The sequence below is a fragment of the Megalops cyprinoides genome, chromosome 5, assembly GCF_013368585.1.
Source record: "Megalops cyprinoides isolate fMegCyp1 chromosome 5, fMegCyp1.pri, whole genome shotgun sequence".
NCBI lineage: Eukaryota > Metazoa > Chordata > Actinopteri > Elopiformes > Megalopidae > Megalops > Megalops cyprinoides.
This window is the reverse complement of record NC_050587.1, coordinates 2527333-2541246: the sequence shown is the minus strand read 5'-3', so window position 1 is coordinate 2541246 and position 13914 is coordinate 2527333. Positions and strand designations below refer to the sequence as shown.

Sequence of the window (13914 nt, the reverse complement as noted above, 5' to 3'; positions counted from 1 at the left end):
ATTGATTAGTCTGCCTTGCATTTGCCCCCTTGTGTGAGATTCCAGCCATCGCACATCTTTGGCGTAGAGAGCAAGGTCACCATGTGAGTTTCCAGAGCCCAGATCTTACCTGAAAAAGGTCATCAGGCCTGAGCGGTGCAGACTGGCATGTCACTGACTTTGAGTGATGGCATTGAGTGCCTCTAATCTCACTGACCTCCCAACCACAGAGGTGACAACCAGAATAAGCTGGATACAAGGGCAGCCAGACACGTGGTGGTGTGGATATTGACAGGGAGGGATGGACGCTGGAGCCCAAGGGGCAGAGGTTCTGGAGTAAGCCATTTGTTTCTGCTGAAATCAGCCAATGAGCGCATGTGATTAAAAGATCCTTCGGCCTAATTACTGTGTGTGGGTATGGAGATATGGGCTCTTGGCACACAGAGTACTGTTAAAATGGAGTGTGTTGAATCCTCAGAATTAAGGTGCCATTCATGTGTCATATTGCACCTTCAACTGAGCCTTTCTTAAGAATTATCATTTATTGATCTTAAAGCACTTGCATCTGATATAGAGATAGAATGAAATGGAAAAAATGCACAAATAACAGAGAGACAGCAATGATTCCTTTAAATGGGGTTTAACTTAGGTTTTCACATTACCATTTTGTGTGTGGTGAGCCTTTCTAAACTAAACAAAGACACTATAAAATAGCCATCAGGAGTGAAAATACCTTTTCAGCAAGAAGATCTTTATCTAGCTCATCAGTATGAAATGGTTGCCATCTGACACTAACCCTTGCCATTCACAGTTCAGTAGACACATCATTCATATGCGTCTAATAACAGGATTGGACAAAACACATCTTTAAGTTGTAGTCCTCTGGCAAAAAATTCAAAACTCTGAATCAAAAATTCAACTCTGGTAGCCCTGAACATTTTACATTGATGGCTCAGTATGTTCTTTACTGCATAACATTTATCATATTAAATTTCATGTGTGAAATGACCAGAACGCATGAGAAAAATTGACATAGTAGAATTGCTGTACAGAGCTGTACCAGTCTTATCTCAGTTGAATCTGAAAAGCAATTAAGAGTTTTCACTGCAGGATATGCCCACACAACCAGACGCAACTCCACACACGCTGTCACTAGGTTAAAGCGCTTTTAAACCCACTGTAGTTTGGCTTTTTAGCATGACAGTTTGGTAGTTCCAAGTACCCAGGCCACCATGTATCCACCCATATACTGTAAATATTTGTAATTAGTCAAGTAAATGTGAGGGTGCTTTCACACTAGAGCTTTTGGTGAGGACCCGAGTCCGCTTAAGCCGTTAGTTCAGTTCGTTTTGTTGATGTGAATGCTGTTCTCTGAACTCGGGTACGCACCAGGGACTGTACTCCAGAAAACAGGGGTCTGGGGTACGGTTCACCTGAACTACAGTGTGGTTTGCATTTGGTGTGAAAGCTATCCGATCTAAAACCAGAAAGTAAACCTCCCTTTTGCATCATTGCCTAGCGACATTGGTAAACAAAAGCTGCACGTTCCTTACGTGTTGATGACGTAAACGGACCAGGGTTCGCAATCAAAAAATGTCATGCGAAGGAAGACCAGCGGGGGCAGGGGGAGGGGGGAATAATCGAACTTCGGATCAGCAAAACGGACCAAGTGTGAAAATAGCGAGTAGTACAGGCTAATACTCCTGTATGGCCAGGGTACAGACAGAAAACCAGAACTAGGCATAGCTGACTGCGAATCCACAGCATACATAAACATTTGCTGGAAATTTAGAACAAAAATGTATACAAATAACTGTGTAACAAATATATAGACAAATATGTAATATGTATATAACATATTTTGTTATTATACACAAAGTAGTATATTAATGACTGTTATAAATCAGTGTGGTTTGTTTTTCTGTTTTCAGATGCTGTCATTAAATTCCTTTGAACTGTTATGATTGTCCAATAATAATAATACAAAACATTAATGTCCCTTTAAAGTGCAGTATATAGAACTATTCCCGTCTGAATGCCCTTCCAATATATCATAATTGTTTTTGCTTTAGGACTGCATGACACAGTGTGAAGGTAAGGAGAAAACCACCTATAGAAATAAAAAGGAAATTGTTTTGTATTGTGCAGTGCAGTACAGCTGCAGGAGGACTCAGTGTTCTTTAGTAAGTGCTGACTCATTCTACTTTTGCCTTGCCTGGGCCCCAAAACACACACACACACACATACCCATATTCTGTGCTATAGACATATACACACAAATGCATACCACAAGTATAATCCTCACACACACACACACACACACACACATTAACACACGCACACACACACACACACACACACACACAGCATTTTAATCATATCCTTTCTCCCAGTTCCACTTGCCTCTACCTCCCCTGAAATGAATGAAGGTCCCAGCTCCTCCTGGATTGCTGCAGTAACTCACTGTATAATAAGGCCTCTGTCAGTGTGTTGTCTTCAGGGCTGATTTGTGCTTGTAGTTATTGATAAGGTGTTAAACTTTCCATCATCCAGACAGCCTGATTTACCAGCAGGAACTGTTTACCGGATGTGACAGAAACTGAGAGCAAGGCAAAGGATGTAGAGGGTATGTGTGTGTGGGTGTGTGTGTGTGTGTGTGCCTAAAATGTATGAATAAATATGATGCAGAGATATTTAATGGGCCATTTTGAAAAAGGTCTTATGTATTAGCGGACTGGCATTGTAAAGTGGTCTGCAGTTAAGTTGGAGCAGTGAGCTGCACAAAGGCCTGTGGGAGTGGCTAATGTGATTGAAATGACACGCCCACCAGGTTTTTCCACCTCTTGAGCTTATTCAAAGCTACATCAGAGAAACATGCTCTAGTAAATCAGCAGATCAACAGCTAAAACGCTGGCTTTAGCAAATGCTAAGGATGTAGCCTAACAGATGGATGACTAATATAAGATGTATTCTGTTTTATCATACCCATTTGCTATTATTTTAGTAACTATTATTAAGTAGTAGTAAATGTTGCGATTTCTGTGCTGTTTCTGTTAGTGGTTAGATTGAATAGACCTCCTGAAAGATGGACATGGACATGAGTGTGAATTAACAGAGCCATGTCTGCATGGCTTTTGATTTATACAGTAATGGGTTTGTTATTCCAATCAGGAGCTATAGATCAATACCACTCTGCTGATGGAGAGCAGCTAATTTACAGTCCATTTTAGGGCTTTGCTCCGATTCATTCACTTCCTCTCTCTGTTCTTTAACCCCTTTAACACCAATGCCAGGATTGTAAATTGTGCTTTGAGTATGATTTGACGTGTGGGCTGATGTTGACGGCACTGAAAGGGTTAATTGTGCCATCGTTGTTTTGCATATATAGTGCCACTTTAATCTTGTTTTCTTCATCTGCTTTTCAGATGCAGTTCGATTGCATGATTGCGCACATCCCAGTTGCTCAAGATCAAACATTTGACAGGGCATATATGTTCAGAGAAGGATATATCTCTGAGCTATCAGTGATCATTGCTGAGAACTGGAATATCAATTGTAGCAACAGTAGCTACAAAACTACCCTGTTTCTGCAATTAAAGAGCTCTTAATGTTTAATCATTTCATATCTCCTGTCCTGACAGCGAGGGAAAGAGTCTCTTTGAACACAGTGCTGTCTGGGTCCACCGCAAATGGCAAAAATATCAATTGATCGGTTTAAAAGCACAAGTGATTGATGAAAGACTGTGCTGGTGACGAATGGGAGCCTTTGAGGTTGAATTGTGAGTGGAGAGTGCTGGAGAGTTTCTGCCTGTGAAGCCGAGTGGAAGCAGTTGTGTTTCAGCTGCCACACATGACCAACCTGCTAACTCTAATGCACTAATTGTCAGTCGCTTTGGTTTAAAAGTCGCTTTGGTTAAAAGGCGTCTGCAAAATGCCAAATTGTAAATTGTAACTCTGGTTTGGTGCACCCTTCCCCCCACCTCCCAGCACCCCAAGGTAGTGGATTATCCCGCACGCTGCCCGAGAGCTCCATGTCGACCACTGCATCTCCAGGGATCTGTGTTCCTCTGAATTGCTTTTCTTCAACCTTGCTTTATTTCCCTTGCTTGTGCTCTAAGTAACCTGGCATGTGTGGAAAGGGTGGGGGGGGGGGGGGGGGTCTGCCATCTGCGCCTGGGCCAATGGGCTGCGTCAGGACACAGCTGTCAGCCAGTGTGGCAAGGAGGCTGTCCCAACCATATAGCATTAGCCAGGGAGTCGTGGACCGCTGTCCCAGCCATTAGCCAGGATGGTGAGGAGGGCTGTCCAAGACCCACAGTATTAGCTTCACCGGGGGCGAGGGGGGGGCTAGAGAGAGCACCTTAATCTTGCCAAAGGATGCAGGGACACAGCAGTACCTTCCTTTATTTTCTGTCGACTGGCCCCGCAACGCACAGGACCATACACGAACACAAACAACCTGGAAGTGCGTCATTCAGCACTGGACACAGATGCATTGGTATTTGTAAATGTTTTATTCCTCTATAATCACATTACGTTTCATCAGGTGATATGTACATACATTTACAGCAGTGAGCTTGAGCCAGCTGTCAGTTAACATGTTGCAGCAAAGCATATCTAATGACGTTACACAGTAGGTGCACTTCATGCTCAGTTCTGTTCTAGCCATCTATAAGTCTTGATTACACCCATGTCGCACAAGGCAAAACATGCATGTGCTGGTACACAGTGCCTCCCTTTTTTACATCTGATAACATCCACATCTGGACATGCATTTTAGTGCTGATGTGCTCCGTACAGATTAATTACCCTTCATGCCCAGCAGTGGATCTCCCATAACTCAGTAATGCAGTAATTCAGTTTTTTCAGTTCCACATCTTCATCAGTGCTGCCTCTCCCCAATCAGGTGTGAGAGGTCTGGAGTCCAAGGCAGTGTTTAGCGGTCTGACTGTAACGAGGTCAAAAGGACCATGCAAGTCAGCTGGTAGAAAAAATGATCCTCTCTGAACCAAGAGTAAACCACCAGAGCCTAACTTCCCACTGTATCGACCTTTCCCAATCCTCCACTGCTTTTTTTGCTTGATGGCGTTCATTTAGCATTCCTGCACATGCAGAATAAACAACCTCCCCTCATGTGCTCCTGATGTTGAGATATTCATGAGAACAATGACCAGGCAAAACAAGCGATTTGATTTAGCATTTTTAGAGACAGAGTAAACTGCGGGTGCGTGCACACACAGCCTCAGTCGGGGGAACGTGCTGAGTTTAGTTAGGGCTCTGGCGCACTGTCTGCAGACATGAGCCATTAGCCCATAATTACCGCAATCAGTGCCATTCACCCCTGCACAGTGTTGTGAGTCACCTCATTTCTCCGATTGAAAGCAGACGTCCACATGGAAATCTTAGAAGCAAGGCGTTCCTCTCTCCGGCTTCAGAGGACTTCTCTGCCGATGAGCCCATGGGTCAACTGGCACACCGACCACCATTGTATGTCCTCACAATCATTGAAAATCTGGTTTAACTGTTGAATTAATAGGAAAAAGTCGGCTAATCTAACTCAATTGGAAGTCCATGGTGTGCCTCAGCTAATGGGGAGACCAACTGGCTTGTGGAGCACCATAAAGATAGACAAAATAGTCTAGGCTATAGCTTATCACAAAATCAAAAATCTCAAAATTAAAGATTAAAGACATTTCAACTTGGACTTAATGACATGTTGTCTAGCATTGAAATTAACCCAAAATAATTTTTCTCAAGGGAATGATGTACAGCAGTACTAATGAAGAGCTCTTTGAAATCTAGCAGAAATATCTACTTTCTTACAGAACATTGTTACTGTTATTGTAAAATATTGATTATATGGTGAGTAGTCTCCCATTGAGACTGATGAGCTTTCAAACAGAATTGTACATGAAGACATTGTACTTTAGCATTAAAATCAAAGGTTAAATGGTCTATATTTTACATTTTTATATTTTGTAAAGCATTACAACACATAAGTTTTTATCTCAAACCAGAAACTGTTAAAACATAAATGCTAAGGTTTTATGACTTACTCTCATTATGAAAGCAAGAATGGGAGCAGTTACTGTCTGAGCTATTGGGCTCATTCGAGATGAAAGATATTCCTGTTCATTTTGTTGTCTGTGTGGGAGAGTCTTTTCATGTGTTTGCACCTCCGTCTCCCACATGAGCTCAGGTTAACCGTGTGTGTCAGTGTGTAGCTTTCTATTCTAGCTCATAATAAGACATTTCATCATGATGAATTAGAACAAATTACTGCTCTTACACATCACTAATCAGAGCTGCAAAGGAGCAGTTTCAATGGCAGTTTCTGAAAGGAGCATGCATGTTTTGTACCTCGCTGTCTGTTCTCCGTAATCCTCTCTTTGGTTCTTTCTTTTGTTGGGTTTCTAGACAACAGACTACACTCCAGGAACCTGGAGGAGAACAGATGTCCATCTGGAGAACCCAGAGTACCATACCCGATGGTTCTTCAAATACTTCCTTGGAAAAGGTGATTCCAGGCTGCTTCTATGCCCTGTCTGCATTTACATCATGATTGGTGCATGTTCTTGAGGTGGGAGAGGTAACAGGGTTCTGTACACAGCTGGTCGTAGAGAAAGATAACATTTAAACCATACAATGTGGTACATAAGTGCTGTGTATGAAAGTCGGAGCTATGCGTGAGCACTGTGTGAGGATGTATGTGAGTATCAGTGGATAGACACACTCACACTCTAGTCACTCTTACAGCAGGGGCAGCTATATATTGTGTGGTTGTTATCAGGCCCGTATCAGAACTCACAGTATGATATTGCCATCCCCTCCGTCTGTAAGTGTGTTTGTTCATGCGTATGTGTGCATGTGCAAGCTTATATGCATGTGCGTGTGCTCCTCTGTTTAAAGGAAGAGATACATAGCAGGTCCTCAATTAGCTATGAACACAACATCTTTCTGGCTTAGTGATATGCTGATTGAATCCAGTTTTACCCCCCCCCCCCCCTTTTAATACTATTTAATGACATAATGAAAGCCCTGTCAATCAGTTTAAATCAACAAATTTATCCAATAATGGCTAAGGAGACTGCACGATTACTTGAAAAGGGGCTGGGCTAGGTGCACCAGCATTCACCATCTACTGTACTGCACATACAGTTATTTGGGTCCAAAGATCTCATAGGTAAATATGAGACATTTTTACTGAGATACAAACAGGTGAAGTTTTTATGTATTATATTTGGACTGTTCCATAAATCAATAAGAGGAAGAACAAGGCTCTACCCAAAAGGCATGCTACAAAAGTCAAAAAGGCGGCCGTTGTTATTTTTATCAACATGGTAATCTACAGTATGCTGCGGTGTCTCAGCTCTGCAGATGTGCCAGAGGGAACAAAGAATTTCCACTTGTTTCTAAACTAAGCATACCCAGGGTTGATTAAGGAAGTTAATAACTTCCTAAAAAATTACGCCTCTCAGGAGTTAAAATTAAATCTGTGGGCATGTGGTAGTGCTCTTCATTTCTGGTTTTAAGTACTAGTTTTGCGCCACTGTCCAGCAGATTTTATTTTGTAGTTTTTTCAATTTAAACTTGTGATGGAGGCGTTGTATCAAGTGTAGAGTCATCCACTGTTTACTTCATCTGGAGAGTTGCAAGCTTTGGTTGGATAGTTGTGACCTGCAGCTCCCCTGGACAAGCACACTATTAGGTAAACAATAGATGTGTAAGAGGCCATGTTTATAACTAATCTTGGACAGTGTCTCTATAACAGGGCACAGGATTATATACAAGTTATAACATGTTAGACACTGTTAAAAATGCTGCTATGTATGTGTAATAACAGGGTATGCTGCTCACCAATGGCAAAGCAGAAAAAGATCATGTCATGTCATGTGTCATGCCATCCATGTCATATCATTTCAATGTCTCATCATCGCTTCCCCTCCACCAATGCACATCCAGGACCTCTCATTTTTCCTGGTGTTTCTCGCCCTTTGGATCATAAGGTGCCCCATTGTGCCCTTGCGGGGTTTGGAAACAGTAGCCTGCGGTAGAGTGGGAAGGAGGCAGAGGACACAGCCTGGTGAATGGAACCCTAGGTAGCCTGAGCTGCCTCTTCTGAGAGCTTGAATGCAGCTTGACATTCAGGCCCAATTTCCACAGCAGAGTGTGAAGCTCTGCAGACACTTCCTCTCCCAGCTAACACAATTAAAATCTGACTGGGTCCTCTTATTATAATCTTGTCAACATAGCTATAGATCAGTCCACATGATGCTTAATGATGAAGGTCATTAAAAATGCATTATCCCCCTCCTGTCTCCCGGCTATACAGGAGGTGCTCTCACAGCAGAGGAAAGAGAGGACGGCATTAAATCAAGTTAATTGATAAAATCAGGATGAATACCTCAGATTCAGAGACCAGGGGTACAAAGTCCTGATTTTAATTGGATTTCAGAGTTGCATTCTCTCAGACTGAATATGTTTCCCCATCAACCGAGTTGGGGGGCAGCTGAATTTCATTCCTGCCTCTCTAAAGGGCACAGGCCGACTCCTTAGAACTTTTCAGAAATGCTCAAGGGGAACATTTGGTCTCGACTTGGCAACAGTGACATTCTCCTGACTGTGTAAAGTGCATGGTTACATAGCTCAGCTCTGTGAGCCAAGCCGAAATAAAATGCTGGGGCCCTCCGTGAAAGAGCTGCAATTTCACTGTTATACCAAGTCGTTGCCTTTGGAATGAATTCTCTCCTCTTCTCTCCAGTCCATCAGAACTACGTGGGCACGGACGCTGAGAAGAACCCCTTCTACCTGTCAGTTGTCCTGTCAGACCAGAACAACCAGAGGGTGCCACAGTACAGAGCCATACTGTGGAGGAAAACGGTGAGTGACAGGAGCAGAGAGAGAGGCAGAGGGCAAGAAGTGGAGTTCAGCAGTACTCCTTGATTCCTTCACTCTTCTGTTCAGATATATCCAGCCATGGCCCCAGTCACACTGTTTCTTCCTCCAGTTCCTTAACATAGTGTGTGCCAGAATTTTTTCAGTCAGTGGGTGAAGCTGGTTATGATGAAGTGCTGATAATTAAAGCCCCTGTGCACACAACCCTGTGTGTGCGTGTGTGTGTGTGTTTTTACAAAGGATTCTCATTAGAACTTTTCTGAGGGAAATCCATCTTTAATATTGAAGACCCTTACTTGCTAATCCAGTGTCAAAGAAAGTAACAAACCCAGCTTTGTCAGCAATCCCCATCTCATAGGGAATGGGTCCACAGGGTGGATTCTTAAAAAATACTGTATCATTAGATTATTTAATGTGGTCAGTTTGTTGAGCAATCAACTATTCTAACCTTTAGTGTAAACATCAGTGTTGGTTAGACATCAGTCAGTGATGGTGGCTGAAAAAACTGTCTGTTAACCAAAAGGTTTTAGGTTCTTCCTGAGATGACATGCTAAAATTGTACCTGTACTTATCTCCCTGGCTCGAGAAAATGTACAGCTGTCTATTGTAAATGAATAAGGTATGAACTGTGTGAGTCTCTGGATGAGGGACAATTACATCATTTACATTTTATTGTCATTGTTTGTATATTTTACATATTGTTTATATGTCATTTTATTAGTTAAAATGCAATTAGAAACACACGTGTCACTAATCCATAATTAGCTTTAGCTTCATTTACAGTGATTACCATAAAACGTCATTTCACTGTTTAAAAAGAAGTTCCACGAGGTTTGATCAGGGTTCTTGAGTGGAATAATGGTCACAGCAAAGATCATTGTGAAATTCCGGTAAGTTTCACAATGAGATAAAAGTAGTCCCTCGTCATGCACTGGTTTATCAGTTGTCTCAGAGCAGGGCTGTAGAGGGCCTAATCACTGACGGTGTCATGTAAAGAAGCACTGAGGTGAATGCAGCTGACCCGTCCCATGTTCCTGCATTTCCCCTGTAATCGGGCTGCGGCTGATTGGAATTGTATTGTGTTTGAGAGTGGGAGGGTGTGAGGGTGGGAGTGGTAATTACTGTACTGTATTGCCGTAGTGTGCATTCAGCTGGATGTCAGGGGGAAATGGAATTCCTATGCAAAATGCTGACGCAGAAGCTGGAAACCCCTTAAGGCGCTCACAGTTGCTTATGTGTGCACATGTGTACTGTGTGTGTGTGTGTTTGCGCGCACGAACTGTGTGTTTGCATGCATGTGCATGCATGCGTGTATGCATACGTGTGTGTGTGTGTGTGTGTGTGTGTGTGTGTGTGTGTGTGTGCGTGTGTGGACTGTGTATATATGTATATTTGCCTTTCATTCCTACGTTTGAGAGGACTCAGAGCACTGCTTGCATTTAGTTGTGAATCCCTAGTGAAGGATGGGTGTTGACTGAATCTATGGCTGAGTGTGGTGGAGAGCGGAAGAGCTGGGAAAATGAAAGGCAGAAAATCCATCCCCCTCAGCTTGTGGTGGAGAGATGCTGCAGGTGCCAGGAATGCAATAAGATGCAGGGAGCGAAGGACACCCATCCTACTAGTGCGACTAAGATAGAAATGAGAGGGAGGATACTGTCGCTTGAAGCATTCATGGTGGGGCAAAAAACACAATGAACCATTCAGAGCACTGCAGTCTCTTTCTTTCTTCTGTGTTTTTTTTTACACAGCAATTGTCTGGCCTTACAATAGCCCTAAATTCTTGAAAGGCAGAGATGATTGACAGTTGATCAGTAACAATCAAGTCTTTCAGAAAGAGTTTCAGAATAAGACAGATTTTCTTGTCTACAGTAAGCCTGAACAGTACCTCTTTCTTTCCAGCAAGAGATGACGTGGCATCATTGGATTTACTTGATATCCAGGGCTACTTACTCCTCTGTGTTATCGGGCTCTGTGTTATTCTCAGATGTCACAGGGCCATATGTGCTATCCCATAATGCATTGAGTCATTGCTATCCACAACATCTAAAATTAAATTATAGTGTTTGCCTCACATATTACAATAATATATATCCTGCAATATATTCAGAAAATTGCATTTGTAATAATGCCAATATTTTCCCCATTGTGTCCAGTATATTTTGACATATATTTTTCATTTTATATTTTACCATACATTGCCTTGTTGTAAAGGTGGACATAGTGAAAACATTTTGTTTTACTGACTGTATGGTAAGGGTGCAACGAATAATTGACGTAGTCGACCAAAATCGATGACCAAATTAGTTGCCAACAAATTTAATTGTCGATTAGTTGGTGACGTCATCGCATTTGTTTTTTGTGTTGACTCGGAATGCTCAGACACGTAGCCTAAGCTACGTTGCTTTACTGGAGTGAAAATAGAGATGGCAACACCTTCTCTACCAAAGACCTCAAAAGTGTGGCAGCATTTCACTCTTAACCCAGCATTTGCTATATATTTTAATGTTAAATTGCTGTTTCTTCAAACCTAAAATTAGCTAGAATTTTTCCAATCTAGTTTTCTAATCGCACCGGTTTTAGCATACGCGCTAATTGGCTAATCACACCGGTGTGACCGTTCCCGCGAATGGGCTACCTCTGCCAAGAAGGTTGTGGACTGCAACATTTGCAAACCTGACCTTGCCTGGCATGGGAGCACATCAGTTATGCTCGAGCATCTGAAGAGGGGGTACGTTGGCTCTCTGGATGATGAAGACTCGTCTCGTTAAATTAGTTAGCTAGCTTGCATAGCTAATGTTAATGTTAAAAGCCATGTTACTTCACGTTATGAGCTGTAACGTTTTCTATTTTGAAATACATTTTCTCTTGATCAATAAATTATGAATGACGTTGAACATGCAGTGTAGCAAATAGTAACATATTATTCACAACGATCCTGTTCACATTCCAAATGTGCCCTAACTTTACAATGTCAAACCAGAGCCTGTCTGCTATTTAGAAATTCTCTGCTTAAACGTAGCATCGTTGTCATGGCAACGTTTACGGCTGGTGATAGTGTTGCTGCCGAGTGCACAAGTTTAGAGAACACCGGAGAATTTGATACTTTCTAAATCGCGAAAGATTTCTACAACACGTGACTATGCGTGCATGCCCAGTGTGGGTTGCATTCGAATTAATTCAAACGAGTTTTGGGTTTGTTGGATCTCGTAATGCTACCGTGGATGGCTTTCTTCAAAGGAAGCAGTCTTGTACTCCCCAGCAAGCAACTGCCCTCACTGAATTAGTCCTAGTAACCATTCATTAAAAGACGTATTTTTGAATGAAGTTCTCATCTGTATTGTCTTTATTGTTAGTTAGCATATGCCTAAAACAACGTGAAGCTAAATTTAAAAGACGATAGATGAATGAGCCATTGAGTAATTGTGAAATTCATAATCCAAATAGTCGATTATTTGTTTCAATAATCGATAGATTATTCGACTATCAAAATAGTCATTAGTTGCAGCCCTACTGTATGGCAAAGTCTGGAATTCTGAGGGAATTTCACACTGCGTACTCTATGTCTATGTACACTGCGCTTCCTGAATTATGCATCCTTATGTTGCGGAGAGCAGTGTTTGAAACAACTTGGCCAACCAACTGGGAGCTTGGACCAATCAGCAATGCTAAGTGCTTTCTGTGTATATAAAAGATAATGGGATGTAGGCCTATACACAGGCCCGGTGCCACGGGGGGGGCGTAAGGGGGCGCTGCCTCCTCAGATGGACTACCCTGCCCCCTTAGTGAAGAATAAGGCCTAATTTGATTTTTTTTAATTTATTTTCATTTTAAAATACTAATACATAATTTAGCCCACCATAATTATCTAAAACCAAAGTCACGTTCTAGCCTACATTTTCAAATCCACACAAATCCACTTGATTGGTTGTCCGGGTGATTGCGAGCTAACTAACGTAGCGTAAGCTTGTTGTGTTGCGTTGTGTGTGGACTCCGAGTTGGCAACTTTCCCACGGTATTTCAAGAAGGTAGCCAGCTTAGTTTATCTGGCTTTTAACAAACAAAATGGACATCCGAAAATGGATTTAAAAAAACACAATGGAGGACCCAGGAACTAGCATATCAACCAGCACTGACCAACCAGCCGCTCAAGACAACACAGGCAAGTCAGAAAAAACGACTTTGGGAGAGCAGTCACTCACTGACAGTCCTGCTCAGCCTGCTACTTTCAGCCAGGAGACCTTGGTTTCAACCAGTGGCATCGTGTTTTAAGCCTAGCCCCAAATATTTTCGCCCTGAAAAAGGAGGCGTTTATAGCAAAACAACAGACAGACTGTGTAACAGAGCGGAACTTGACTTGCAGTGTCCAAAGTTGTGATAATATTTATTTATTATAAAGGTAGTAACCTCCCCAACCTACCGATGCCGATCTCCCTTCAAAAAAAAAAAAAGACAAGCCCCAGGCAAACTTGACTTTGCCCCTGATTTTTTCAATAGCTAGAAACATCCCCCTGGCTTCAACTGTACTGAAATAAGGTAGGATTGAATATTCTTTTCATGTTTTGGAGTGCTAGGTTGGTGGAGGGATACTTATATTTGTTGGGTAGGCCTATTGTGTTAGCCTATTGTTTATGTCACTAATAGTTTTGTTAGTTTTATAATTGCCAGCCTACAGGACATGTGCCTACTACATTGCACTGCCTGTGTTAGATTCTGTTCTTCCGTAGAAACTGATTCTCAATTTCCAGTTGCATGTGTTTATTAGCAGAGGCTTCTCCAGAGCATTGTATGGGTGACTTGACTTGGTGGTTCTTGCTTTAAGCACTCACTTGCTTTAAATCGGTAAACGTTGTTGGCTCTGTTGAAATCAAGCTCAGAGTCGCTATCACGTGATGGTGTGTGGATGGTACGTGTTTCCTGAGGTTTGTTGATCTGTGAGAGTGTGTGTGTGTGTGTGTGTGGTGTAATAATGCACTTGTTAAACGATCGTATGGCTGTGTCGCAGCGTGCGTAATTTTTTGGGTTAAGTCACCGTCCCCTCAC

The 13914-nt window shown here is 42.2% G+C and overlaps 1 protein-coding gene across 1 annotated transcript in view; it reads left to right on the top strand.

The window, feature by feature from the left end:
* The window catches only part of garnl3 (GTPase activating Rap/RanGAP domain like 3), a 101587-nt gene that overhangs the window by 56080 nt on the left and 31593 nt on the right, over positions 1-13914 (top strand). Inside the window, 2 exon segments of the mRNA XM_036528515.1 lie at positions 6397-6496; positions 8741-8859. Coding sequence (XP_036384408.1) covers positions 6397-6496; positions 8741-8859 — 219 coding nt within the window.